The sequence below is a fragment of the Nuphar pumila genome, chromosome 2 (assembly GCF_984573655.1).
Source record: "Nuphar pumila chromosome 2, dmNupPumi1.hap1.1, whole genome shotgun sequence".
Classification (NCBI taxonomy): domain Eukaryota; kingdom Viridiplantae; phylum Streptophyta; class Magnoliopsida; order Nymphaeales; family Nymphaeaceae; genus Nuphar; species Nuphar pumila.
In genome coordinates this window covers 112,927,557-112,953,779 of record NC_143250.1, presented here as the reverse complement: position 1 = coordinate 112,953,779, position 26,223 = coordinate 112,927,557, and the positions used below count along the sequence as shown (strand labels likewise).

Genomic DNA, 26,223 nt, shown 5'->3' with positions numbered 1-26,223 from the left:
TGAGTCAGAATCGTAGGCCTGTCGCCTTCTTTAGCGAGAAGCTGACTCAGGCCAGGTGCCAATACTCCACTTACGATGTTGAGTTTTATGCCGTTGTACAAGCCCTTCGTTATTGGAGGCATTATCTCATTTACAAGGAATTTGTCTTGTACACGGATGATGAGGCATTGAAGTACCTGAATAGTCAGAAAAAGTTGAGTGTCCGTCATGCCAAGTGGGTCAGCTTCTTGCAAGAGTACACCTTTACGCTTCGGCATCAATCGGGTACCCTGAACAAGGTGGCTGACGCTCTTAGTAGGAAGAACAGCCTGTTGATGACTATGTCGGTGCAGGTCATAGGTTTTGAACAATGCAAAGAGTTATACCCTACGGACCCTGATTTTCACAAAGTCTGGGAAGGATGCACCTCCTCCGCTCGTAACCTTGACCCCCGTTTTTGTATTCATAACGGTTACCTCTTCCGTGGCAACCAATTATGTGTACCCAATTTCTCCCTCAGGCTTCAGTTGATTTCTGAATTACATGAAGGGGGGTTAGCAGGGCATTTCGGGCATGATAAGACGTTCGCTCTCTTAGATAAACGATACTTTTGGCCCAAAATGCGCAAAGATGTTGTCAAGTTTATCCAAGGTTGTCATGTGTGTCAAGTGTCCAAGGGTCATCGTCAGAATAGTGGTCTGTACACCCCGTTGCCCATTCCTGAACGACCGTGGGAGCATGTGTCCATGGATTTTATCGTGGGCCTTCCCCGCACACCACGTCGTTTTGATTCAATTTTAGTAGTTGTTGACCGGTTCTCCAAAATGGCTGTCTTTATTCCGTGCAAACGCACCACCGATGCCTCTTTAGTCGCTTCATATTATTTCAAAGATGTTGCCTATTTCCACGGGCTACCTCACACAATCACTTCCGATCGCGACACGCGTTTTATGAGCCACTTTTGGAAATCGTTATGGACCCTGTTAAAAACTAAGCTCCAGTTCAGTAGCGCGTATCACCCCCAGACTGATGGTCAAACCGAAGTTGTGAACCGCACCTTAGGAAATTTGCTACGGAGCTTAGTGGGCGAAAACGTCAAAACTTGGGATCTCGTTCTGCCTCAAGCCGAGTTCGCCTATAACAACTCCATTAACCGGTCCACTGGTAAATCTCTGTTCCAAGTAGTGTATGGTCGTTCTCCCACCCATGTTGTTGACCTCGCCCCTGTGTCAGATCTCTCAGCTCCAGCTCCGGATGCCTTTGATGTCGTTGAATATATGCGTGACATTCACAGACAAGTCCGGACCAAACTTGTCGAAAGCTACGAGACCTACAAAGCTTTCGTGGATCAGGGTCGTCGTGATGTCCATTTCGAGGTCGGTCAACTTGTCTGGGTATACCTGCGCCCAGAGCGTTTTCCCGTTGGTACCTATAGCAAATTAAGTCCTAAGAAGTATGGCCCCTTTAGGATCCTCCAGCGGTTAGGTTCGAATGCTTACCTCCTTGAGCTGCCCGATGATTGGCATATTTCCCCTATTTTTAACGTGGCTGATCTATATGCTTACTGTGGCAACAACAAGTCGACAGAGCCGACTTCTTCCCAACCAGGGGAGTATGATGCAGGGCAGGACCCGATTGGGCCCATCGTGCCACTCGATCCACCACACAGGGCAGATGAAAGACCCCGTGACTATGACTCACCTGCAGGGACGGAGCCACGACGCAGGGAGGTACCCCTGCGCACCTACGTCAGGCGTGGTGGAGCTCACGCGCCCCAGAACCAGCTGCAAAGAAGGGCTGAATCGGATCGTGGGTCGGACCCAGATCTGGACCCACGACCCAATCCAGTAGACAATCTTTAAAAGGCCTGTCTAGGGTTGCGTGAAGAGCATTGAAGATTAAAAGAAGCCCGGCCGACTTTTCTTTTGCTGCAGTTTTCCTTTTCCTTTACTTATTTCCTGTTTTCCCTTGCATTCTTCCCTGTTTATTGCATTTTTCCATTGTTTATTGAGACATTTCTGAGTTTAATAAAGAAGTTCAGCCCCACCGATTTACGGTGGGCCATTATTTTCTCTCCTCCTTCAACGTGAGCTGCATCAAAATACAATAAAAGATAAGATTCAAAACGAGGAGATACGTAAGAAGGTAGGTGTTGCATCCATTGAAAACAAGATGAGAGAGAATCGTTCACAGTGGTTTGGACATATTCGGCGAAGGCCTAATGCTGCTCCAGTTAGAAGGATGGAGAAATGGGAAAATATATTAGTTAAAAGAGGTCGGGGTAGGCCTAAGAAGACTTGGATGGAGATGATAGGAAATGATATGAATGCTTTGAACCTCACTGAGGACATGGCATTGGATAGAAATGATTGGAGGAGAAGGATTCATGTAGAAGACCCAGAATGATTTTCTTTTTTTGGTTCATATCGCCGACCCCAATTGTTTTGGGATGAAGGCGTAGTTGTTGTTGTATTAATCTCTCTCTCTAGGTTTTTTAATTTTTTTGTGCACTTGGGCACATAACATTTTTCTAGTGTGTGTGTATATATAATAACATGTTAGGTCAACTGGTTGGGTTTTTTGCTTGTAACCAAGAGGTCAAGGGTTACATAATGCAGAACATGTAAATTTTATTTTTTATTTTCAAAATAGTCAGCTCAAGCTGAGCTCATCTAACTTGAACTCATAAGATGAGCTGAACTCGTATGCTCGCTCTTCGTTCCACTAGTCCAAGCCAAATGAGCCAAACCCAAGAAGGATCTGAGCATAAAGGAGCTGAGTTCAGCTATTCTGTTTGTTTAGCAATCCTACCTAAGACCCCGACTTTTCCAGCTTCATGGCTCTTCCCAGCATTGAAAGTCAAAAGTTGATGTCGAACATACCTGATTAATACAAACACACACTGCAAAACACCGGCCGTTCCTGTCCAAGCTGAAGGACCTGAACTTGTGAGTGCATCTTGTATCAGCAGGCCAACAGAAGCAGCTAACGAGACGAATGACACCACATATGCAAGGAAAAGCCAAAGTTTCACCCTGCAGAACCAAGCAGAAACAAGTCAAAAAAGTCAGCTGATTTCTCTTGTTAGCTCCATGGAAAAAATGATTTTTGTCAAAAATCTATTCAGTGGATTTTTATTCCTTCCTAGTGTGATAAATACCACAGACATTTTGATCCTTTCTAAAGCGCTAGTCATAATATGAAAAGGAGTTGATGTTATAATAATAAATCTTACTAATCTATTGAAGCTTCTCTCCCTTTTTCCATTACTGGGAGATGGAATCCAGAATTCCTTAAGAGTCTACTAGCTTATTCTTTTTCAACGTGTGATAAAATGTTGATCAAAACAGCAGATGATACAATGCCTCCAGATACCAGAACATACAGTCTACAGTGACAGCTTTCAGGGCAGCAAAATGGGCTCCTCAGTTTCCAGGAACACAAGACATCAAGAAGAGGGTTTATCTAAAATTTTGCACTGGAAGCACAAACTTTGAGTTCGAGAAAATGATTAGCCAGCTAGAACCCTAATAAATGTTCAGATGCATTAGCCAGAATCATGACCAGGAAATTTGACCATCAAAAGATAATAAACATGGCCATGCAAATGCATTTACTATTTTTTTATGATGAGGAACCCTCACCAAAGTGAGGAAAACCCCGTGGCATTTACAAGTTAGAAACAGTGTCTCTGAATCATCATATAACCAAGATGTAAGGAAAGCTATAAATTTGACAGCTTCAATTAAATTGCAGAGAAATGGAAAGCAAGATAGAAAGCCGAAATGCAGGTGACCATGACCTGTCTTGGAGACTCACACTGGGTTTCCCTCTATCTTTCCCACAATCTAGATAAACGAGAGTAAGCCCCCCTACCTGAATCATTTGTATGAAAATTATCACACTCCAAATGCCTAAGGGAATATTAATCTATTCATGAGACCGGCAAAACTTTTCCGATCAACCAGTTTTTGCTACAATTTTCACCATCAGCTATAATATCATCTTAACTACAAATTTCAACACTACTCTTTCCTCCTTCCTCTTAAAAAGCGAAAAAAGCCAAGCTAAGGTAAAAGAGGTTGCATCTAGCAGGCAGCTAAGGAGGAAAAGAAAAGAATGGGGGGATAGAAATGCAACTTTTGCAAATGAATCCTTCGAGATGGTAGTGGTAGTAATCCCTGGGGAACAATGCAGCAATGAAATCAAGACCTAGTAAGCAGGAAAAGCTGAAAGCGATTCCCTGGAGGTGAGAGATTAATAATTGTCGAGAATAGGTGGTTTTAAGTGAAGTCCTTTTATATTAGATGCTATTTGTAATTTTGCTTTTATAATGGGGCTTGGTTGTAATTATGCTTTTAAGCCTCTCTCTATTTAACATAGAGAGAGGCCCTAATAACGATTATCGAGTTCTCTCTTCCTGTGCAGCCATCTCTCTCTCTCTCTCTCTCTCTCTCTCTCTCTCTCTCTTTTCTCTCTCTCTATCTAGGGTTCAGTGCATCTTCTACATGGTATCAGAGCCTAGCCGATCGTGGGAGCGTGATCGATTGTGATCAAAGCACAGTCGATCGTGGAAGTTTTCTTGATCGTGATCAAACTTCGATCTAATGAAAATATTTTTCCAATCAGGTCAACGATTATAAATTTTTTTAATATCTGATGACAGATTTGGGCGTGCTGTTGGTCGTGGATGCTTGTTGTGGGTTTCGTAGCTCCTCGGTGTTTTTTTTTTTCGTGACTACCTGCTACCGAGTTTTTTTTTCTTTCCGCTGTGAGTTCCTGCCGTGATTCTCTGTTGCCGAGTCTTATTTCATTCCCGGTTGATTCTGCTGTTGGTAAGTGTTGACGAATGTTGGTTAGTGGTGATTCTGCTGTTGGTTATTTCATTCCCTCGTGATTCTGTTGTTGCTGTTGGTGATTCTGAAAATGTTTGGGCCCTGTTTTTTTATCGCATGAGATCTTGATATCGTGGACATGGGTACAGTTTGCACTGAACCACGTTAGCTCCTGTGTGTTAATCTCTTTGCTTTCTGATCTGTCGTGAATGTGTGAAAGATATCAGTGCTTTTATTTCAGCTATGATACCCTGATATTTGGGCCCTAAGTTTTTTTTTTGTATCGTGATTTCATGCCGCGCTTCCTGGTTTTTTTTTTTTGGAGAAACAACAATCAAACTGTGGTGTTGCTCGTGAGCAGCCCCTGTTATGAAACGGCAATTTGGTTGTATATGTTTGGGGAGCAGCCCCTGTTATGAAACAGGTTCTGCGTATGCAGAGTTATGTTGGTCGTGATTCACTGACGTGCTGAAATTTTTTTTCCATGTTTGTGGGTTGTTGTTTACTAATGTCGTGGAAACTGCAGGCTAGATTCCCTGCTGTGCTGGGAAAGTACTCTTGTTGTGGGTTGTTATTCCTTACTGTCGTGGTTTTTTGTTCGTGTGTGAACAGCTGCTGATTGTCATATCGGTTGGTGTGTGAGTGTAACACACGCTTATCCCTGTGTTGATTGGAGTCTGTCCAGTTTTTGTTTGTTGAACCAGAAGTGTGGTTGAAACTTCGAAATGTTATTCAAAATTGGAAAATATTGGAGAATATAAGGCATTTGCCAATCCATTTTCGTACGGCTCGTCTGTAAGGTTGAATGAAACTAACTATGCCTGGTGGTCCAGAACATTTATGATGTCGGTATCTGGATATCGTAGAAAACATGTCTTGTTGGAAGACGAACCCACTGAAAAGGTGGGAAAATATGTTACCTGGGATGAAGATAATGACATAGTTATGTCATGAATTATGAATAGTATCGAACCCCATATTGCAGATGGTTTAATTTACTATAATACAACCAAACAGATGTGGGACAATCTTCGAGATGCGTACTCACAAGAGACTAATGTGAGTCGTATCCTGCAAGTTGAACAAGAAATATATAATTTACAACAGGAAGATCAAACCTTGGCCCAGTACTATGCCTCCGTAAAAGCTGCATTTGAAAGACTTAATGCTCAGAGACCCCTCTGATGTTCGAAACAAAAGGATCATCAAGAACAAATTATGGTTGCTCGGTTTCTTACAGGTTTATCTTCAGAATTCTCTGTTGCAAAAGTCCAAATGTTGACTGGTTCAGATGTACCTACTCTTGCTGAAGCATATAATCGTCTGAGTAGACTTGTGATCTCTCTTCCACATTCTCAGCCTGTGACTCAGTCATCTGCTTTAGTTGTCTCCTCTGGTTATGGGCGTGGAAATCTTCAGAACATCAGAGGACGAGGTCGCAGACGAGGTGTGGGAGGCAGAGGAAAGCTTCAATGTACATTCTGTGGAAAATCTGGACATTTAGAAGATCGTTGCTGGGATAAGCATGGCCGGCCAACCTCCTCTTCATCAAAGTCATATGCTCCTAAAGCAAATGTTACTACTCTCGAGGCAACAAAGGCACAGGAAAATATCTCTGCAAGTGACAGTAGTATCACCCTCAGTCGTGCTGAATATGATGAGCTGATAGCTCTTCGTCCTTTGAATTCCACCCCTCCTGTAGCTGGTGTTGCCTATTTAACCAAAAATCATCTTCATCCGACTAACTGTAAGTAGATTATTGACTCTGGTGCCTTCAGACATTTGTGTGGAAATTTACTTGTTTTTTCAGATCTAAAGGATGTTAAGGCTCAGCTTGGAGTCTCATTAGCCGATGGGAGCTCCTCCCCGGTTGTTGGTCAGGGAAATATTTTTATATCCTCCTCATTACAGTTGAAAAATGCTCTTCATGCTCCAAAATTTCCTCAAAGTTTACTCTCTATTAGTTGCCTTATAAAATAACAAAACTGTAGAGTAATATTTGATCCAATGGGTTGTCATTTTCAGGATTTGCTGACAGGGAAGAAGATTGGTGGAGGCTATGAAGAAAATGGAATTTACTACCTACATCATCCAATGGGTATTGTTCATGTTGCAGTGGAACATTCATTCAGTCCTGTTCAGTGGCATCGTCGTCTTGGTCATCCTTCATTGTCAAAGCTCCGTTCGGTCTTTCCTCAGATTCCTTCCACCACATCATTTCAGTGTGAAGCATGTCAGCTGGGCAAGCATCATCGAAGTTCGTTTCCTTCGAGTCAGAGTAAGTCTAGTAATAAAGTCTTTGAACTTCTTTATGCAGATGTATGGGGTCCTAGTAAGATTCCTACTAGGACTCAGTGTCGATACTATCTAGTTATTGTTGATGATTTCTCTAAGTTGTCATGGGTGTTTTTAATAAAGGAACGATCTGACGTTCCAAGTATTATCAAATCTTTAATTCTTGAAATAAAAACTCAGTTTGAATCTATTGTCAAGATTGTTCGCACTGATAATGCTCTCGAGTTTAAATCAAAAGGTCTGTTACAATTTTACCAAGATAATGACATCCAACCCCAAACTTCCTGTGCCTATTCATCTCAACAAAATGGGGTGGTTGAGCGAAAACATCGTCACCTGCTTGATGTTGCCAGGACCATTATGATTCAATCCAATGTTCCTGCGTTATACTGGGGTGATGCGATTACAACTGCTTGCTATCTGATCAACCGCATGCCTTCATCTTTTGTGGGTGATCAAATTCCAATTCATATCCTAAAACCCAATACCCCCCTCTTCTCCCTCTCGCCCAAAGTATTTGGATGTGTTTGTTTTGTACACAAACTTGGTCCTGACCGTGATAAATTAGTTGCTCAAGCTACAAAATGTATATTTATAGGTTATCCCAAAAATCAAAAGGGATATCGATATTATGATCCTACTTCTCGCCGAGAGTATGTCAGTGCGAATGTATCTTTCTTGGAATCCACTCCATATTACTCTAGTACCGGTTCCGCGATGCAGGTTGATCCAACTGAGTCTTGTCCATTACCTATACCTCCTTTTCCTTTGGAATCCGTGCCCTCATTCCCGAAACAAACTTCATCCTCTTCCAGATTTCATAATCCTCCATTGGTATATGTGCGTAGAGATCCACCTCCGCAAGTGCCTTCATCTTCTTCTTCCCCTGAGGTAAGTTCTACTGACAATAGTGATCTTCATGATTATGATAACAGGTCTATTGCTCTACGAAAGGGGACACGACAATGTACCTTATATCCCATATCTCATTTTGTCTCTGATGCGAGAATTGGAAATTAGATGAAATCTTTTATTTCAGCCTTATCTGCTGAAACTATTCCTCTGAACTATCAACAGGCAGAGCTTGATACTCGCTGGAAGCTGGCTATGCAAGAAGAAATGGATGCTTTAATATCTCAGCATACATGGGATCTAGTTGATTCCCCAGCAGATGCTGACATTGTTGGATGTAAATGGGTATATATCATAAAGTACAAATCTGATGGTTCTATTGAAAGGTACAAGGCCAGATTAGTAGCAAAAGAGTATACTCAGACATATGGTATTGATTTCTTTGAAACTTTTTCTCTTGTTGCACGGATGGGTACCATTCGTCTTGTTCTCTCAGTAGTTGTTCAGCATGGTTGGAGCTTGTACCAATTAGATGTGAAAAATGCATTTCTATATGGGGACTTATCTGAGACCGTTTACATGCAACAACCTCCAGGATTCGAGGTTGAGGGGGAGTGTCAGAAGGTGTGTAGATTGAAAAAGGCGATTTATGGCTTGAAACAAAGTCCTTGTGCATGGTTTCAAAAGTTGTTTGAAGCGATGTCACGCTTTGGCTTTAATAGGTCAGCAACAGATCATACACTATTTATAAAGAAAATTAGCTCTGACATAGTTGTTGTGGTGGTATACGTGGATGACATCATTCTTACAGGAGATGATGTGAAAGCTATTGAAGCCACAAAGGCTCATCTTCAAAAACACTTTGTTACAAAAGACCTTGGTTCACTCAAGTATTTTCTGGGTATAGAAGCTGCCAGGAGCCGTGAAGGGATGGTTTTGTCTCAACGGAAGTATATTCTTGACTTATTAAAGGAAACGGGAATGTTGGGAGCTAAACCAGCAAATATTCCCATGGACCATAAAGTTCAGTTGTCTGAAGAAGGGTCAAAACTGGTTGATAGCAAAAGCTATCGCTCCCTAGTAGGGAAGCTACTGTATGTAACTGTGACCAGGCCGGATAATGCTTTAGCAGTAAGCAAAGTTAGCCAGTTTATGGACAAACCAACTGAGGTACACTAGAATGCAGCTATTATGATTCTCAGATATCTAAAATCTTCTCCTGGAAAGGGGTTATTGTTCAGGAAAGGTGGAACTCTGGAGATAGTGGCCTATTCTGATGCTGACTATGCAGGATCTGTAGTGGATAAAAAATCTACCACAGGATTATGTGTATTCCTGGGAGACAACTTGATCTCTTGGAGAAGTAAGAAACAAAATGTGGTTTCTAGGGCGAGTGCAGAATCAGAATATCGGGCTATGGCCCAAACAACTGCTAAATTGATGTGGGTTCGTACTGTTCTTCATGATCTTCAGGTGAAGGTTTCCTCTCCCATGACCATGATGTGCGATAACAAAGCTGTAACATATATAGCGAACAATCATGTATTTCATGAGAGAACAAAGCACATTGAGGTTGATTGCCACTATATAAGGGATATGGTTCAAGCTGGTCATATTACTACCAAATATCTAAAGTCAGAAGACCAAGTTGCAGATATGTTTACAAAACCTCTTGCTAGACCAAATTTCTCAAAATGTTGTGACAAGCTGAGCATGATTGATATCTATGCTCCAACTTGAGGGGGAGTGTTGAGAATAGGTGGTTTTAAGTGAAGTCCTTTTATATTAGATGCTATTTGTAATTTTGCTTTTATAATGGGGCTTGGTTGTAATTATGCTTTTAAGCCTCTCTCTATTTAACATAGAGAGAGGCCCTAATAACGATTATCGAGTTCTCTCTTCCTGTGCAGCCGTCTCTCTCTCTCTCTCTCTCTCTCTCTCTCTCTCTCTCTCTCTCTCCTCTCTCTCTCTCTATCTAGGGTTCGGTGCATCTTCTACAATAATATCGCCCAACAAGCATCCAAATTAAGTAATAGTTCTCATACTTATATAGGTAGATGAGCTCAATGGAATTAGTTCAATAGTTGTCTATAGCACCTCATAGGGTAGGTACACCAACTAGAACAAAACATCAAACAGATCAGGTTGCAAGATTGATAGACTGATAAAGACAGTTTTAGGCTGGACATAAAACATATCTTTTAAGAGAAAATATATGTATCAAGCCGACCCGTGTTAGGCTCTAACAAGTAAACCTTTGAATTACCGGAGATAAAAACATATCATTTAACATAAGCAAGACATGGTCATTCCGGAGCAAAAATCTTAAAAGTCTCCAGATTTAAGGGGCGCTAACTGTCTAAAATCCATACTTGAGGATGCAAACATTAACATTATATCACCTATAGCTTCATTGGAATTTTTTGGATTGGAAACTCTAAACAAAATCCATCAACCACTTTGTAACATCATCCCTGTCAAAAGAGTGCCAAACATCAAGGAATCATGGCTATCCAGTCACCCAATGGGATAAACCTCAAGGGTGCACAGCCAGGGTTTAGGGTTTACTAAATTCTATATTGGAGAAATGAAATGCACCAATTCATCTCTGCCATAGTCCTCCATCCTGAGGTTAGAGCCTAACATCTCTCCCCACGAAGACAAGGTTGCAAATGCTTCCACTGCCTCCAACCAAAAAGAGGCACTGACACTGCCTGAAATGCTTGCAGATGAAAGGATAACTTTTGATGAAGTTACAGTTATGGACATGTCAAAGTACCAGACATGAAAATGGCCCATAGCCTGTTTTTATTATGAGGAACTCTCTCCAAGAACGGGGTCACTTAATGATCCCGCCCTCCTGCAAGGTAAACCCCAGGTGGGGTCAACGATACTCAAGCCCTTATGGAGCCCACAAGTTAAAGGCACCCGCACACCTAATGGGAGTTGAACCTGGGATGAAGGGGTCAGCACCTTCTCCCCAAATCCGCTGCCACTCGTGTGGGTGTATGGCGCATAGCTTTTTTTATGGATATGGGAACACTCCAATTGCATATCTTCTCACCCCATTTTGATTGTATATCTTCTTATATAATGACTTACCATGCACCTGCATATGCTAACCTAGCTGCCATTCCTTGCACAGATCTGTACTAGCATCTTCTTGTCTTGTTAAGCTCAAAAGACGCAATGACAAAATTGAGGCAAACAGCAAAAATGGTTATCACATAGAAAATGGTTCACCTGATGAGCCCTTCGAACATGAAAAGCCTCTTGAAAAAGAGATACCATCATCCAAAAGTAAAAGAGGTTAAATAAAACTGCCACCATAGATACACAAATTTGGACTACATTTTCTACCACAAAAGATAAAGGACTGCCAAATCCTATCAAGCAATGATTCAAACATGTTTGTACCACGATCCAGAAAATGAAGGTAGCCATAAAACATTTTCCATAGGGCAGCCATCCACACATGAAAGTTGAAAAGTGAGTCATGAAGTAGGCCTCTACACTTGTGTCACAAATACCACTAAGAGGTTCAATTTTCTTTTGATACTTACAAAAAAAAGATCATTTCCAAAAGGCAAAAACTATCATGAGATTCAATTTCCTACTGATGGAAACATAAAAAACTAAACTCTTGAGAGTACCAAGTGTGAACATATACACATACTTATATCCTATGCCATGTAGATACAAATGCGGGAATGGCACACAATGCGGATACGCTTGGTACGATACGCTAATTTTAAAGGATTAGGACACGGGGACATGGCCGTACAAAGATAAAATGTATGAATGTGTTTGAGTGTGTATAAAACAACACTTATAAATCACTATAATTAGGAACATCAAATAGTGAAACCAAGTTGAAATTGACATGTAATGTAATTGATGACAAATTTTAAAAGAAAAAAAATCAAATGAATACATAATAAGTAAATAAGATCATAAAAGGAAATAGATAAAGTCAATGACAGAATATTGACTGTGTTAGAAACTGGTTTGACTATATCCATGAAGTATTGTGTTGTGTCGTGTCCGAGTGTCGTGTTGGTACGGGATGCACATGCTAAGTGAAGTGTCTGTGTGGCACAGCTTATAGCCTTTCCGGATAACCAAACAATAACAATTTATCTTTCTAGACTCTAAGACATAAAACTTATTAATTATTCATAGGAGGACCAAAAGGTAGTTTTAAACCAAAGAAATTGCCTACTCCTTTTCATCTAGCCTAACAAATGAGAAAAGGATGAACAATAAGTAGCCTCTCACATGGAAAATCCAAAAGGCAACCTAATGATATACATCAAAAGCCCAAAAGAAAAACACACTGGAATGCATAGAAGATCCAAAAGATACTAAAGTAACACACTTCTTAAATTACCCTCACAAGATAAAGTGCCCTTAAATACGTGATAACAAAAAACATCATGTATTGAAAAGGCCAAATAATAGATAATATATCACTTATGTTCTCATTTTAATCCACAGCTATCTATGTTTTATTAGCATATAGTGGTATCAAACAGGATATTTCCATGAGCGGCTTCCGAGCATCATGTTTTATCAAATATGATATTCCAACAAACAGCATGCTCCTACTAATGTTTATAAAACAACTGCTGCTCTTGAAAAACACTCATATAGAACATAGTCACAGATATCGGGGATATTTTCAAAATATTATGATATTATCACTGTTTTTTCATCAAAATATATTATAAGTAAAATATCGCGATATTACCACGAGATATTGCGATATTATCATAATAATATCACAATATTATCAACTATTGTTACTGTTTTTATTTATTTCCTACATCTTAAATATGTTCTTCTTTATTTTGTATTTTTTTACTTATTTCTTTTATTATATATGTATTTTATTATCTAACATGATGTTTTCTTACTTAATTTTGTTATTTTTATATATTTTTTATTTTTTTAAGCCTCAAGATTTTCTTAATATTTTTCCAAGATTTATCACCAAACCTTTAGTATTGCGAGAAATGCCTTGGCCGAGATATAGCCGATACCGATATTTGCGACTATGACATAGAATAGCATGCAAAAAAGGGGGTCAACTACCATAGTAAATTGTTAATCCATAGCATCCAAGGGGAAGAAGCAATCACCTTTTGTATCATACACCACCTTCGCAAAATTGATAATATGGATAGCCAGCCATACCCCTGATACCAATCTTGTGTAAATCCAAACCTAAGTATTTTTTTATTTCCAACTAGAAAAGGAAACCAATCAGCTCAGCCTAGAAAATTAAAACTGGGCCATTCTGCAATGTCGGATACTCATCTACTGATGGAAGCCAACCTGATCATGTGTTAAAATACATGTAATTCATATATATATATATATATATATATATATATATATATATATATATATAATACCCGATAGGGGTATTTTTGTCATTTCACAAGTACCCGATAGGGGTACTTGTTTTTCTTATTTTATTTTTCGCTTTATTTTTTTGTAAATCATATTTTTTGTTTTTTGTTTTTTTGCTCACACAAAAGGGGCCCCACCATGTAGTCGATGGGGCCCCCAACGGTCACATTTGTGACCGTTGGGGGCTCCCAACGACTACATGGGGAGCCCCCTATGTGGCTCTCCTTTTAAGGCCTCTTGGCCCTTCCCCTCTCCTTCTCTTGTGTATAAATAGGGGTGAACCCCTCTTGTATTTCTCACTCTTGAGAGCTCTCTCTCTTTCAATAAGAGACATTTATATTTTTATGTTGTGTTGTCTCTTGTGGGTTTGGGTATTAGCCCTTGTTGTTTGTTCATTAGTGGATGTTGTAAGTGCCTAGTGCACTCTTTGCTTTTCCGCATATTTCATTACATGGTATCAGAGCCTTGTGTATGCTCTTCTTCTTAATATAGCTAGTTGTGTAGCTATATTTTTTTTTTGTTATATCTCTCTTCATTTTATCCTCTTATAAGTGATTATTATGGAAGGAGAACAAAAGATTGATCTCTCATTCAAACTCAATGGCTCCAACTACATGATGTGGGCCGCCGCCATGGAAAACAACCTCAAGGGAAAAAAGCTTTGGGGATACGTTATGGGCACTATTCCGGAACCGCAACTTCAACTAACTAAGATGGAAGGTGATCAAGAGAAAGCTCTTGAAGGAGATGCCCGCATGAAGGCCATTGAAGATCGCCAATCTAAAATAGAAGATTGGGAAAGTAAGCATGCCAAGATTCTTGCTTGGTTCATGAACAATGTGGAGCTCAAGATTTGCGCCAACATTGCCAAATTTCGGATGGCAAATGAAGCATGGTTCTTCATGAAAGGTATGTTTACCCAAAAAGACCTTGCTCGTCAATTCTTTCTTCAATAAAAAATCCGGACTATCAAGCAAGGAGAAATGAGTGTTAGAGACTACTTTAGCACTGTTGGCCCTCTATGGGATGAGCTATCTTTACTAGAACCAAAATGGGTTTCTAGTATAGATGTGGAATTAAGGAGAGAACAAATGGAAAAAGAACACTTTTTCCAATTTTTACATGGGCTTAGGCCCGAATATGAGCAAGTTAGATCCTCCCTCTTACATAGATCAAAGCCTCTTCTCTTGGAAGATGCCATAGCCGAAATATGCCAAGAAGAAACCCGTCTTGGCATGATTAAAGGAGGAGATGATGTCTTGGCCGTATCAAAACCCGGCAACCACATGAAAACTTACAAACCTCCACATTTTGGAAGGCAAAATAACTATAATGGCAATTATAGAAAAACCATTTGCCATCATTGTCAAGAACCGGGTCATATAAGACCTAATTGCCCTAAGTTGAATGAAGCACCGAAAAATAAGGTTGCTTCCGTTGAAGAAGCTACTCAAAAGAAAGAGGAAGCAATCAAAGGAAAGGACTCTTTTTCTCTTGCTCAACTATCGGAAGCACTACAAACTCTACTCAAGATTCCATCAACTTCGGGTGCCGCCGTAGCTTCCTGCTCTCCTCCAGGTATGTCGTCTTGGATCCTTGACTCTGGAGCTTCCTTTCATATGACCCCTCTTGAAAATGAGCTTTCTGATTTATGTAATAATTATAAAAACTCCTATGTTTCAACTGCCGATGGTACATCTTTACAAGTAAAAAGTTTTGGAACCTTAAACTTTTCAAAAGATTTCTTTGTGCCAAACGTGAGAGTTGTACCTCAACTTAATTTAAATCTCCTCTTTGTTGCTCAAATATGTGATCATGGATGTAAAATCTCCTTCTCAACTAAGGATTACTCTATACAGGATCTCCGGTCCGGAAAGCTGATTGGGCAAGGCCATAGGAGGGGAGATCTCTATTACATGAGCAACTTGAAACTCCCCACTAACTCTTTTTGTAACCATGTCCAAGATAAAAATATTGATATTTGGCATCAAAGATTTGGACATCCAAGTTTCTCAAAAATGTACTCATTTCCATTTGGAAAGAAATTTTGTAATGAGAAACATTTTGTTTGCAAGAATTGTATTTTTGGCAAAATGAAATCTACTCCTTTTCCAAACCGAACTTTTGTGTCCAAAAGACCTTTTGAGTTAGTCCATTCGGATGTTTGGGGTCCTTCTCCTGTCATGTCTAAAGGAGGGTACTCCTATTACGTCACTTTCATCGATGACTACACTAGGTATGTATGGATCTACTTTCTCAATTTAAAATCCGAAGTCTTTGACTTTTTCAAAAAAATTCATATGATAGTGAAAAATCAGTTTTCAAGTAATATCTCTACTCTTAGATCCGATTCGGGTGGAGAATATTTATCAAATGAATTTCAAAACTATTTAGAAGTAAATGAAATTTGTCATCAAAGATCGTGTCCTAGGACTCCCCAACAAAACGGCTTGGCCGAAAGAAAGCATAGACACATCATGGAAACCACTAGGACACTCCTTATTTCCAAAGAATTTTTGGGCCGAAGCGGCCTTAACCTCAACTTACTTAATAAATAGAATGATATCTTCATCCTTACAAAATACATCTTCATACGAAAAAACTATTTGAAAGAACACCCGACTTCAATAGATTAAGAGTCTTTGGATGTAAATGTTTTGTCCTTACTCATAAACGGGACAAATTATCTCCTAAAGCTATTGAATGCATTTTCTTGGGTTATGGAGAAAATCAAAAGGGTTTTAGATGTTTTGACTTGAAAAATAACAAACTCTATGTATCCAAAGATGTAACATTTTTGGAAAATGAAATTGGTTTTGTGAAAACTAAAGATATTGACGAAAGTGAATATACTTTTTTATTTGATCTTCTATCTCAAGAAGATGAGACTCCTCAAGAAGAGGAAATCTCTAATGTGTCTTTGAATGACCTAGAGGAAATTCCTCTTGATAATGTTATAGATGAGAATAATAGACCAATCCAAACATATGTTAGGCGTGGTCAACAATCTCAGATGAGCGCCTTAGAAAAATACTCTCAAGGATCCAACATAGAAGAAACCTCTTTAAGGAGATCCAGTCGGATCTCCAATCCTCCTAATAGGTTTGTTTCCTATGAGTCCCTAACTCCAAGATATAGAGCATGTCTAATTGCGTTGCATTCATTTCATGAACCCTCACACTATAATGAGGCCAAAGATATTCCCCAATGGGTTGAAGCCATGAACTTAGAGCTTAATGCCCTTGAAAAAGCAAAAACTTGGGAAATAACATCGTTACCCACTGGAAAGAAATCAATAGGATGTAGATGGGTCTTCAAAATTAAAACCAAGAGTGATGGTTCATTAGAACGTTATAAAGCACGGTTAGTAGCTAAAGGATATGCTCAGGAATATGGAATAGATTATGAAGAAACCTTCGCACCTGTTGCTAGAATGACTAGTGTTAGGACTCTTATTGCTATTGCGTCAGTGAAAAAATGGCCTATCTATCAACTCGATGTTAAGAATGCATTTCTAAATGGCGAATTAAATGAAGAAGTTTACATGGATCCCCCACCTGGAGTATGTATTGGTAAAAATAAGATTCTCAAACTTAAAAAGGCATTATATGGTTTAAAACAAGCCCCAAAGGCTTGGCATGATAGATTTAGTAATGTAATGACAAGTTTGAATTTTCGTTCATGTTATACTGACACTGCTTTGTTTGTGAAAAGTGCAGGGTCTTCAGTAGTTATTTTACTACTTTATGTTGATGATATGATCATCACAGGAAGTGATGAGCAAGGCATTAATGATATTAAAAAGGTTTTGAAAGAAAATTTTGATATGTCTGACCTTGGTTTCTTAAGATATTTTTTAGGAATTGAAGTGGCGTACTCTCCTCGAGGGTACATTCTCTCTCAGATGAAACTTGCTGACATCTGTTCCAAATCTGGTATCTCCGATGATAAGAAGACAGAAACCCCAGAAGTCATCAATGCAAAATTAAGGTTGGAAGATGGAACACCTCTCGAGGATCCTACTCCCTACCGGCAACTTGTTGGGTCTCTAACCTACTTATCCATCACACGGCCAGACATTGCTCATGTCGTCCACTCTGTCAGTCAGTTTCAACATGCACCTACAACCGTGCACATGAGTGCAATCTTAAGGATTGTCAGATATATCAAAAATACCATAACTAAGGGAGTTTTTCTTTCTTCTGCCTCGTCACTTGATTTAATTGCTTATACTGATGCAGATTGGGGAGGAAATCCCAATGACCGAGTCTCAACTACCGGATTTTGTGTTTTCTTAGGTGACTCTATGATTTCGTGGAGATGCAAGAAGCAACACAAAGTATCCTTGTCCTCGACGGAAGCAGAATATCGTGTTATGGCCACTACAACCATGGAACTTGTGTGGCTAAGAAGCCTCCTCAGTGATATGGGCATTGTCATCTCTACTCCTTCGAAGATGTGTTGCGACAACAAAAGCGCAATCTATATTGCAAGCAATCACACCTTCCATGAGCGTACTAAGCATATTGAGATGGACTGCCATTACGTTCGTGATGAATACCTAAGAGGAACTATAGCACTACCTTACGTCACATCAGAGTACCAGTTGGCGGACTTCTTCACTAAGGCTCTTGCGGCTCCTCGGTTTTTGTTTCTTCTTAACAAGCTTTCGATTATATCCCCGTAAAGCTTGAGGGAGGGTGTTAAAATACATGTAATTCATATATATATATATATATATATTTATTTATATATATATATAATACCCGATAGGGGTATTTTTGTCATTTCACAAGTACCCGATAGGGGTACTTGTTTTTCTTATTTTATTTTTCTCTTTATTTTTTTGTAAATCATATTTTTTGTTTTTTGTTTTTTTGCTCACACAAAAGGGGCCCCACCATGTAGTCGATGGGGCCCCCAACGGTCACATTTGTGACCGTTGGGGGCTCCCAACGACTACATGGGGAGCCCCCTATGTGGCTCTCCTTTTAAGGCCTCTTGGCCCTTCCCCTCTCCTTCTCTTGTGTATAAATAGGGGTGAACCCCTCTTGTATTTCTCACTCTTGAGAGCTCTCTCTCTTTCAATAAGAGACATTTATATTTTTATGTTGTGTTGTCTCTTGTGGGTTTGGGTATTAGCCCTTGTTTGTTCATTAGTGGATGTTGTAAGTGCCTAGTGCACTCTTTGCTTTTCCGCACATTTCATTACATCATAATCAAAGGGCATTGCAGATTCAAAGGCTTCATTTTAAAGCATTACCACATAATGTATCAGAGTCATCTGATATAGATTTGTATGATATCTAGTCATTTACAGCCCCACCTAATCATAGTGAGCACTTATAAAACAGGATCACCAATAAGCAGTTTGTAATGAAGATGGGAACCCTGGAATTGATCCTTCCCATAATCACGGTCCCAACCATAATTAGGTGCAACACAAAGCATGATAGTTTCTAACTCAGTCTCTAAGATAAAGAAAATGTTGGTTTCTTTTTCGCAAATGATTTGGCTGCCTTATACTCCATGATCAAGGACATTAAGTTCAAGTGTGTTCCACAAGTCAGTTCACATCTATGTCACAGGGACTCGCCCAACTGGGTGCCGCACCCGCGTCGACGCGACGCGGGTGCACGTGCGGGTGCGGCACCCTGTGTGGTCAACCTGACCCTGGGTGCGTTGACTGCACCCAGGGTCATTTATGTCCAACTTTTGGACTTTATATATATATATATATATATATATATATTTTTTTTTTGCCGCACCCCCGCACCCAAGTTTTTTGAAAGTGCTGCACCCGCACCCATGTGACATAGGTTCACATCAGTCAAAGATTATGGGGTTATTGCAGCTTTATTCTAAGTTAGATGAGTCAAGGACATAGCATCACCTCTCCACAGATATTTTAGTTTTCCTGATCTGTTACTCAAGTTCCTTTCTCACTGTCACCTCTAGTAAACAAGTTCAGCATTGAGTTAGTTGACCAGCAGCAGATCTACTGAAGTGCTAGGAAGCAATAGGGATTTTGAGGCTTGCCATGCCAGATGGCATTCGTAACATATTGATGATTTATCCCCTAAAGTGAATGGTGATAAGTGATTGGATCAGAAGATGACTATAAGATGCTGCAAAACAGTCTCAGGAGATGAATGTTGAATCTTCTCTCATCGGTTTTCTAATTGATGCCATCGAACCACATGCGTACCAAGTTGAAACACACATGGCTCAAGGACTATGAGGTTATTCTTTCTCCAGTCTCAGATGTAGGTGATCAAAGGATCCACTACAACCATTCTGAAGAATTTTTAATCCCACTCATTCTTTCTAGAGAGTCCTCTATCACCACAACCCTAGCCATTCATATCAAGTTGCATGATCAATCTCAGTTCTCCTCGACCGCCAAGAAAGGGCTGGGATTATTAGACTGACACGCTAGATGGAACTGAGAATATTCCCCACAAAGGATAGATTATGAAGGGCCAGGGAATAGTAGGGTTACTATTAAGAGGAGGTTGGGAAGAACAATTAACTGGCCTCAAAGCAGTGGAAGGAATAACTAAGAGAAATGAGATACGTGAGTAGTATAAGTTACTGAAGAATAAATGAGAACAAAAGTCAACCTTGCAGCTAATGTTGTGTTCAATGCTGTATGTATTACTCTAATTGCTGCTTCTCTTGCATCAGAATTCATACACTTTGTTCCTTGAATACCAAAACTTGGACACTAAAATCTATGTCCTGTTAATTCTTAAACATCGGTAAAATCCATTATGTTCAACAACTCAGCGAAGAAAATGTTTAAGTCATTTCTCATGTTTTGGTAAGAACAACATAATCCCATCATTGATCAGTTCTAATCCAAGCCCAACTTCCATAAATCATGGGAACAGTAAATATCTTGATTATTATCAACAAAGGTCTATGGGATCCATCGTGCAAGTATCATCACAACACTCTCCAATTACTTCTGGTTTTAAGATTTATAAACAAATGTCAACGGGATTCATATTTTGATTGCAGCAAACTGTGCCACAAGTTTCTGCACTCTTAACGGTCCTGTTGTTCCTGAAATTTTTAATCACAGCAACCAACATTACATTCATCGAATTCATGGCTGTCACCCAGTTCATCACACATTTTAACTTACAATCTCCCAAGGTTAACTCTATTGTGGCGAAGGTAATTATTTTGTAATTATCTGTTCATCGTAGACACGGAATATGCATACTTTTCACTAATATACAATAATGAATATTGTCTTTCTCGATTATACAGCTTACTCAGTCCCTTAAGATACAAACGTGGCGATATCCATGGATTGGCAACTGATTAACCACTAACATCATATTCATAAGAAAATGAAACAAAAACAGCGCCAACTTAATTCGGCGACATTCTACCAGTTCCAAACATGAATTAAGGAAAACAAAAAGGATAGTCAACCCCAGCCTTCAGAGTATTATCCTTGATGAACAAATATCAATGAAAATTACGAAACTACGAAAGAGATATTGGTTCCATCAGAAAGAGCAAAGAAAAAAAAAACAGAAGACTCACAAAAATAATGCATCCCCAATTACCATTTGCAAGCCCAAACATGAATTATTAAGGAAATAGGCAAAAAAGGAAAAAGGGGACCATTAAATCCTACTCAATTGATGCAAGGTAAGTGAAGTTGAGAGAGAGAGGGGGGCAACCTCCATTCTCCCTCATCGTAAGGGGAGTAATCGATCTCGTCCCGTCGGACCCCATTGAACATCAACGCAGCTAGAGTCGCGAATATTCCTGTGGTTCGTTCACAGATGAATAAGAAAAAACAAGAAGAGGAACTCGCAACCCAATTCTTGGGTGATCCAGAAAACTCGCAATCGAATTGCCAAACAAAGGAAAAGAAGAAGAAGAAGGAAGAGGAGGAGGAGGAGGCGAACAAGCAAAAACGATAGTACCAACCGGGAAGGTAGTGGACGAAGGAGACCTTGACGGAGCTACAAACGACGGCGTCGACCCAAAACCACCAGCCCGTCGCGAAGACCGCTCCGGCGACCCCAGGCCCGAAGATCGCCCACACTTCCCCCAAATCCATCCCTTCTCTCTCTTTGCTGCTAAAATTCTCTCTGTAGAGAGAAATAAAACAGAAATAGCAAAAAAAAAAGTATTATTCTTTAGTTGCTTTTCTCTGTCACTAGCTTGTGAAACTTCTCCAGAGAGAGGGCAATAAACAAAAGGAAAAATTTAATTTAGATCCAACCTTTGCCTTTAATTTGAAAAATAGGCCTTATGTCTGTGAAATTTCAAATAATTGCTACGGTTATTGTTTTGCTTAAGATCAACCTGTTTTTTTGGCTTGTTGAAAAGTTGAAATCCTCTAATTTAAATTTTTTTAATTAAAATCTTAAAAAGTTTAATTTAAAATGCAAAACTAGGATTAAAGTTAACCTTCTTCCAAAACAAGTCTAAAACAAGAGATTTTTGAAATGTGAAATGTCTCAGTAAAAATGTCAGGTGTTTACTGATTTCCTTCTTTATTGTCCAGTGTGTAAAGCTCGATCAGATCAGATCAGGATCTCCATGGTCCCAAAGCTAATCTATTCCTTTGCACTCTCTGGGTTGTACACAGGATGTGAATGAAGATGATGGGGATCTGTTTAGGGATGAATGCACTTTAAAGGAGCCCATCATCAATCGTGTGGGGCCATTCTTGGTGAGATGAAAGAGACAAGGAACTAGCTTTATAGGGGGGCGGGTGCAGTCCGTTAATGGCACCACCATGCCAATTGGCAGTATATATTTTGATTGACACTTTTGGATATTGTTATCTTTTTTTTTTTGTAGTATTGTTGTGCCTTGTTTTATAGGACGACTATTAGACCCGCTTTACTACATGGTACTGAATGTTGGGCTGCCAAGAGACATCATATTCAAAAAATGAGTGTAGTTGAATGGATGTGTGAAAATACAATAAAAGATAAGATTCGGAACGAAGAGATACGTAAGAAGGTAGGTGTTGCACCCATTGAAAATAAGATGCGAGAGAATCGTTTACGGTGGTTTGGACATATTCGGCGAAGGCCTAATGATGCTCCAGTTAGAAGGTTGGAGAAATGAGATAATATATTAGTTAAAAGAGGTCGGGGTAAGCCTAGGAAGACTTGGATGGAGATGATAGAAAAAGATATGAATGCTTTGAACCTCACCGAGGATATGGCATTGGATAGAAATGATTGGAGGAAAAGGATTCATGTGGAAGACCCAAAATGAATTTATTTTTTGGTTCATATCGCTGACCCCAATTGTTTTGGGATGAAGGCGTAGTTGTTGTTGTTGTTATTGTTGTGCCTTAGAACTCTGCTGGGGTGAACACCTGCAACCTCCTTTGATAGTAGTGTATCCACGGTTCTTGAGGTGTATCTCTTTCAAAATTATTTGGACAAAAAGTGATTCATTCGTGCAAAGTTGACTCAATCTCTGCAATGAAGTTGGGATCATGTCCCCAGGCTCCATATACTGCCCTCTATGCTAAGAGTGTGACTTTCTGATGCATTGGCAATAAGCCCTAAGGTTTCTCACCAGGTTTTAGGTGCTCCTTGTGTGAATTCAAGTTCAGATTGTTCAGATCTTCTAAAATCACCCAAGTCTTCTTGACTTAAGGTGACTACCACAATATCTCTGCTTCTTGAAATAGAGTTGTCAAACCTTCTAAGCCTAGACTCTCTAAGGGATCCAAATAGTTTTTGGGTGGCTTCATTGTTCTTTGTCCTACCATCTTCTTTTGAGATAAGATCTATGACAAGTTTGAGGTAGATGGTTTCACTTTGAACAAATTTAGGGAGTGGGTCCTAGAGTGCCTTTGGTTGTCACCTTTCCCTTACCCTTTCTTTCATAGCATAGACCTTCACCTCAGTTGAACAAATTTAGGGTGTGGTCCTAGATTGCCTTTGATTGTCACCTTCCCTTTACCCTTTCTTTGATAGCATAGACCTTCACCTGAGTTGGTCTCACAGACCAGGATCACTGCATGCATTGGTCATCCTTTTTCAGGCCTTTAAAGGGTTTGTATCCCATTCTCAAGAACATCAAACAACCTTTAACGAACTTGAAAAAGTTAGGATACCTTTCACACCTTTTGAAGGTTGAGTCATCGATTCTAGGAGAGAGCTTAATGAATTTGGCTGCAATTATTAATAAAAATCTATTTCATATGGACAAATCAAACTATTTGCTGCAATCAGGACTGGGCTACAAAAATGGATAAAAATCTACTTCATATGGAATCAGGGCTGGGCTAGGACTGGGCTAAAAAATGGATAAAAATCTATTTCATATGGAATCAGGGCTGGGTTAGGTCTGGGCTTTAAAAAAAAAAATTAACTGTTTCGGGAGGCAACCCCCCCAGCTCCGCCTATATATATATATATATATATATATATATATATATATATATATATATATATATATATATATATATATATATATATATATATTAGGCACCCTTTTTCGTTAGGTCTTGTTAGGCCCTTTCAAAAATAGTTGTTTTAAGAATTTTTCTAGCGTCTAACACCGTAGATGTGATCTATAGGTTTTGTTTAGTGGGAATCAGCTTTTGGATCACTGTATATAGGTTTTTCCGGTGATCCAAAATCAATGGCTATGAAGGTACCAGTTTTTCCCAACTCATAAAAATGTCTTTTTGTCAAAAAAACTTGATCCAATTGTCGATTCTCACTAAATTGAGCATGCTCAATATTCAGATATATCATAAAACACTTAAAACCTATGGGCCTAATATGTTCAGTTCTCTATATATACATATATGTCTCGAGAGAGACCGAGAGAGATGTGCATGCAAACACTTTTTTGCCCACCCTATTGGTTTGTTAGCTCAGACGCTGGATCCGATCTTCACGTTATATAGAATGCATGATATACAATTGAGAAAAATTTCACCGCCAATTCCCCCACCATTTTAGTTGGAGAAAGTTTTCATATACGAACATATGTTTTGCATGTTTGGAATAGCATGGGAAGATAATTTTCACGTCTCCTACGGAATTTTCCATATTTTTTTGAATTCCGAATAAGTCTTGAGAATAGAGAATTTCAAATGCAGTGAATTTTGGCATAACAGCCTTTTTTTTTGCTTCAAAAAAGGAGCTCAATTCTATAAAAATGAGGATTTTGAATTGCTACAAACACCATCTTAAATTCCTGAAATACGGGTGTTTTAAATCCTACTTTTCACCCAAGGGATTGCCCACATGGTTTTGGGTTCGTGGATAAGGAGATATCCCCCCAACCCCAAGTTCAAATCCCCGTGTGGGCACCACCTTCCGGAATTAAGGTGAAGCAAGGTGTCTCTTAGTGGTGGTGGGGGAGGGGGGTCTGAGGGGTTCGCCACAGTTTTATGCTTCTAGAGATGCGACCTGTAGGTATAACAGGCAGGGCCGTACCTGTGTTTTATGGGGCCTGAGGCGGAGGGAAAAAATGGACCCCCTATTAATAGTAGGAGTTCGGGGGCAGGGCTTCGAAATTTTTTGAGCCCCTGTTAAAAATGGGCTCCCTAATTAAAATAGCCCCCCTATTAATAGTAGGAGTTCGGGGGCAGCGCCTCGGAATTTTTTGAGCCCCCTATTAATAGTAGGAGTTCGAGGGCAGGGCTTCCAATTTTTGGGGGGTCCTTAATGAAAATGGAATCCCTATTAAAAGTGGGCCCCTAATTTTTTTTTTGACCCATGGGCCCTGAGGCCCAAGTCTCATTGGCCTCTTGACAGGTCCGGCTCTGATAACAGGCATAATCTAGTGCGAGCAATGATAAAATCCAATTCATTGACATCCCTAGTTCAAAGGCATTGCTTTAATGTGGGTCTAACCTAACATGACCTAGGTTGGGAGTCAACCATGGACAAACCCGAAGGTGGGTGCGACACATCTACTATGAAGAAGCCAACCAGCCAAAAAGACTTGTCAGGGTGGGTCTGCCTAGTCAACTATTCTCAGCCATGGTTGAACCGTTGGGCAAGACCAACTTTGGAAGGGGTGGGTCCATAAGTGGTTGAGCTAGAGCCAAGCCAACAACCTCGAGGGTACAAAACTATCCACATCATGCAGCTGCTCGTGTTTCACGTGGTCATCTTACTGGATCCTGTCATCCACGTCACAGTTCAAGAACAGACATTTCAGTCTATTTTAGTAGGGCTGGGAAACAAGCCGAGTCGCTTATGGCTCGGCTCAAGTTTGGCTAGTAAAGAGTTAGTTTCGAACTCATGAAGTATGCTTGGCAAACTGAATATGAACAATAGGTACTTGGCCCCACTTGACTCGTATAAGCTTGTTGGGTAGTAATAAATACATTTTACATATATATTTTTTATGATCTTATTTTTTTCAGTTTTAAAATAATATATTTTTTCTATAAACAAGTCAGCTCTAACTCAGCTCATTTAACTTGGGCTGATTATGAACTCAAACTTGGCTTGGCTCAGTTCAGATTCGGGTCATTTTCTGAATTTATATAAGCTCTATATATTACGAGTTTGAACGAGCTTCTACGGGTCGATCCGAGCCGTGTATTAAACTTACCGAGCCTATTTTACGAGTTTGAACGAGCTCTTTATGAGCCAAACATGAGCTGAGCCACTGGCGTCTCGGCTTGTTTTTCAAACCCTACGTTAAAACTATCCCATGTGACCTTATACTTGAATCCGATTGATCCATAACCCGACCCGTTGAGAGGTCCCCATTTTGGAAAACGACGACGACGACGGCAGATCACCATGGAAAACAAAATATCTGCAAATTAACAAAAAAAAAAAAACCCAAACAAAACTAAAAAAGATCAAATCGTCGA

The 26,223-nt window shown here is 39.7% G+C and overlaps 1 protein-coding gene across 3 annotated transcripts in view; it reads right to left on the bottom strand.

Annotated features, from left to right (window-relative positions):
* The window catches only part of LOC149846785 (uncharacterized), a 36,200-nt gene extending 14,650 nt beyond the window's left edge, over positions 1–21,550 (bottom strand). For all 3 annotated transcript variants that reach the window (XM_089996571.1, XM_089996572.1, XM_089996573.1), the window contains exons 1-3: positions 21,330–21,550; positions 21,077–21,164; positions 2,862–3,014 (exon numbers count right to left, since the gene is read on the bottom strand). In XM_089996571.1, coding sequence (XP_089852697.1) covers positions 2,862–3,014; positions 21,077–21,164; positions 21,330–21,462 — 374 coding nt within the window. In that variant the 5' untranslated portion in view covers positions 21,463–21,550. The remainder of the gene's footprint in view (positions 1–2,861; positions 3,015–21,076; positions 21,165–21,329) is intronic.
* Positions 21,551–26,223: the final 4,673 nt, after the last annotated feature.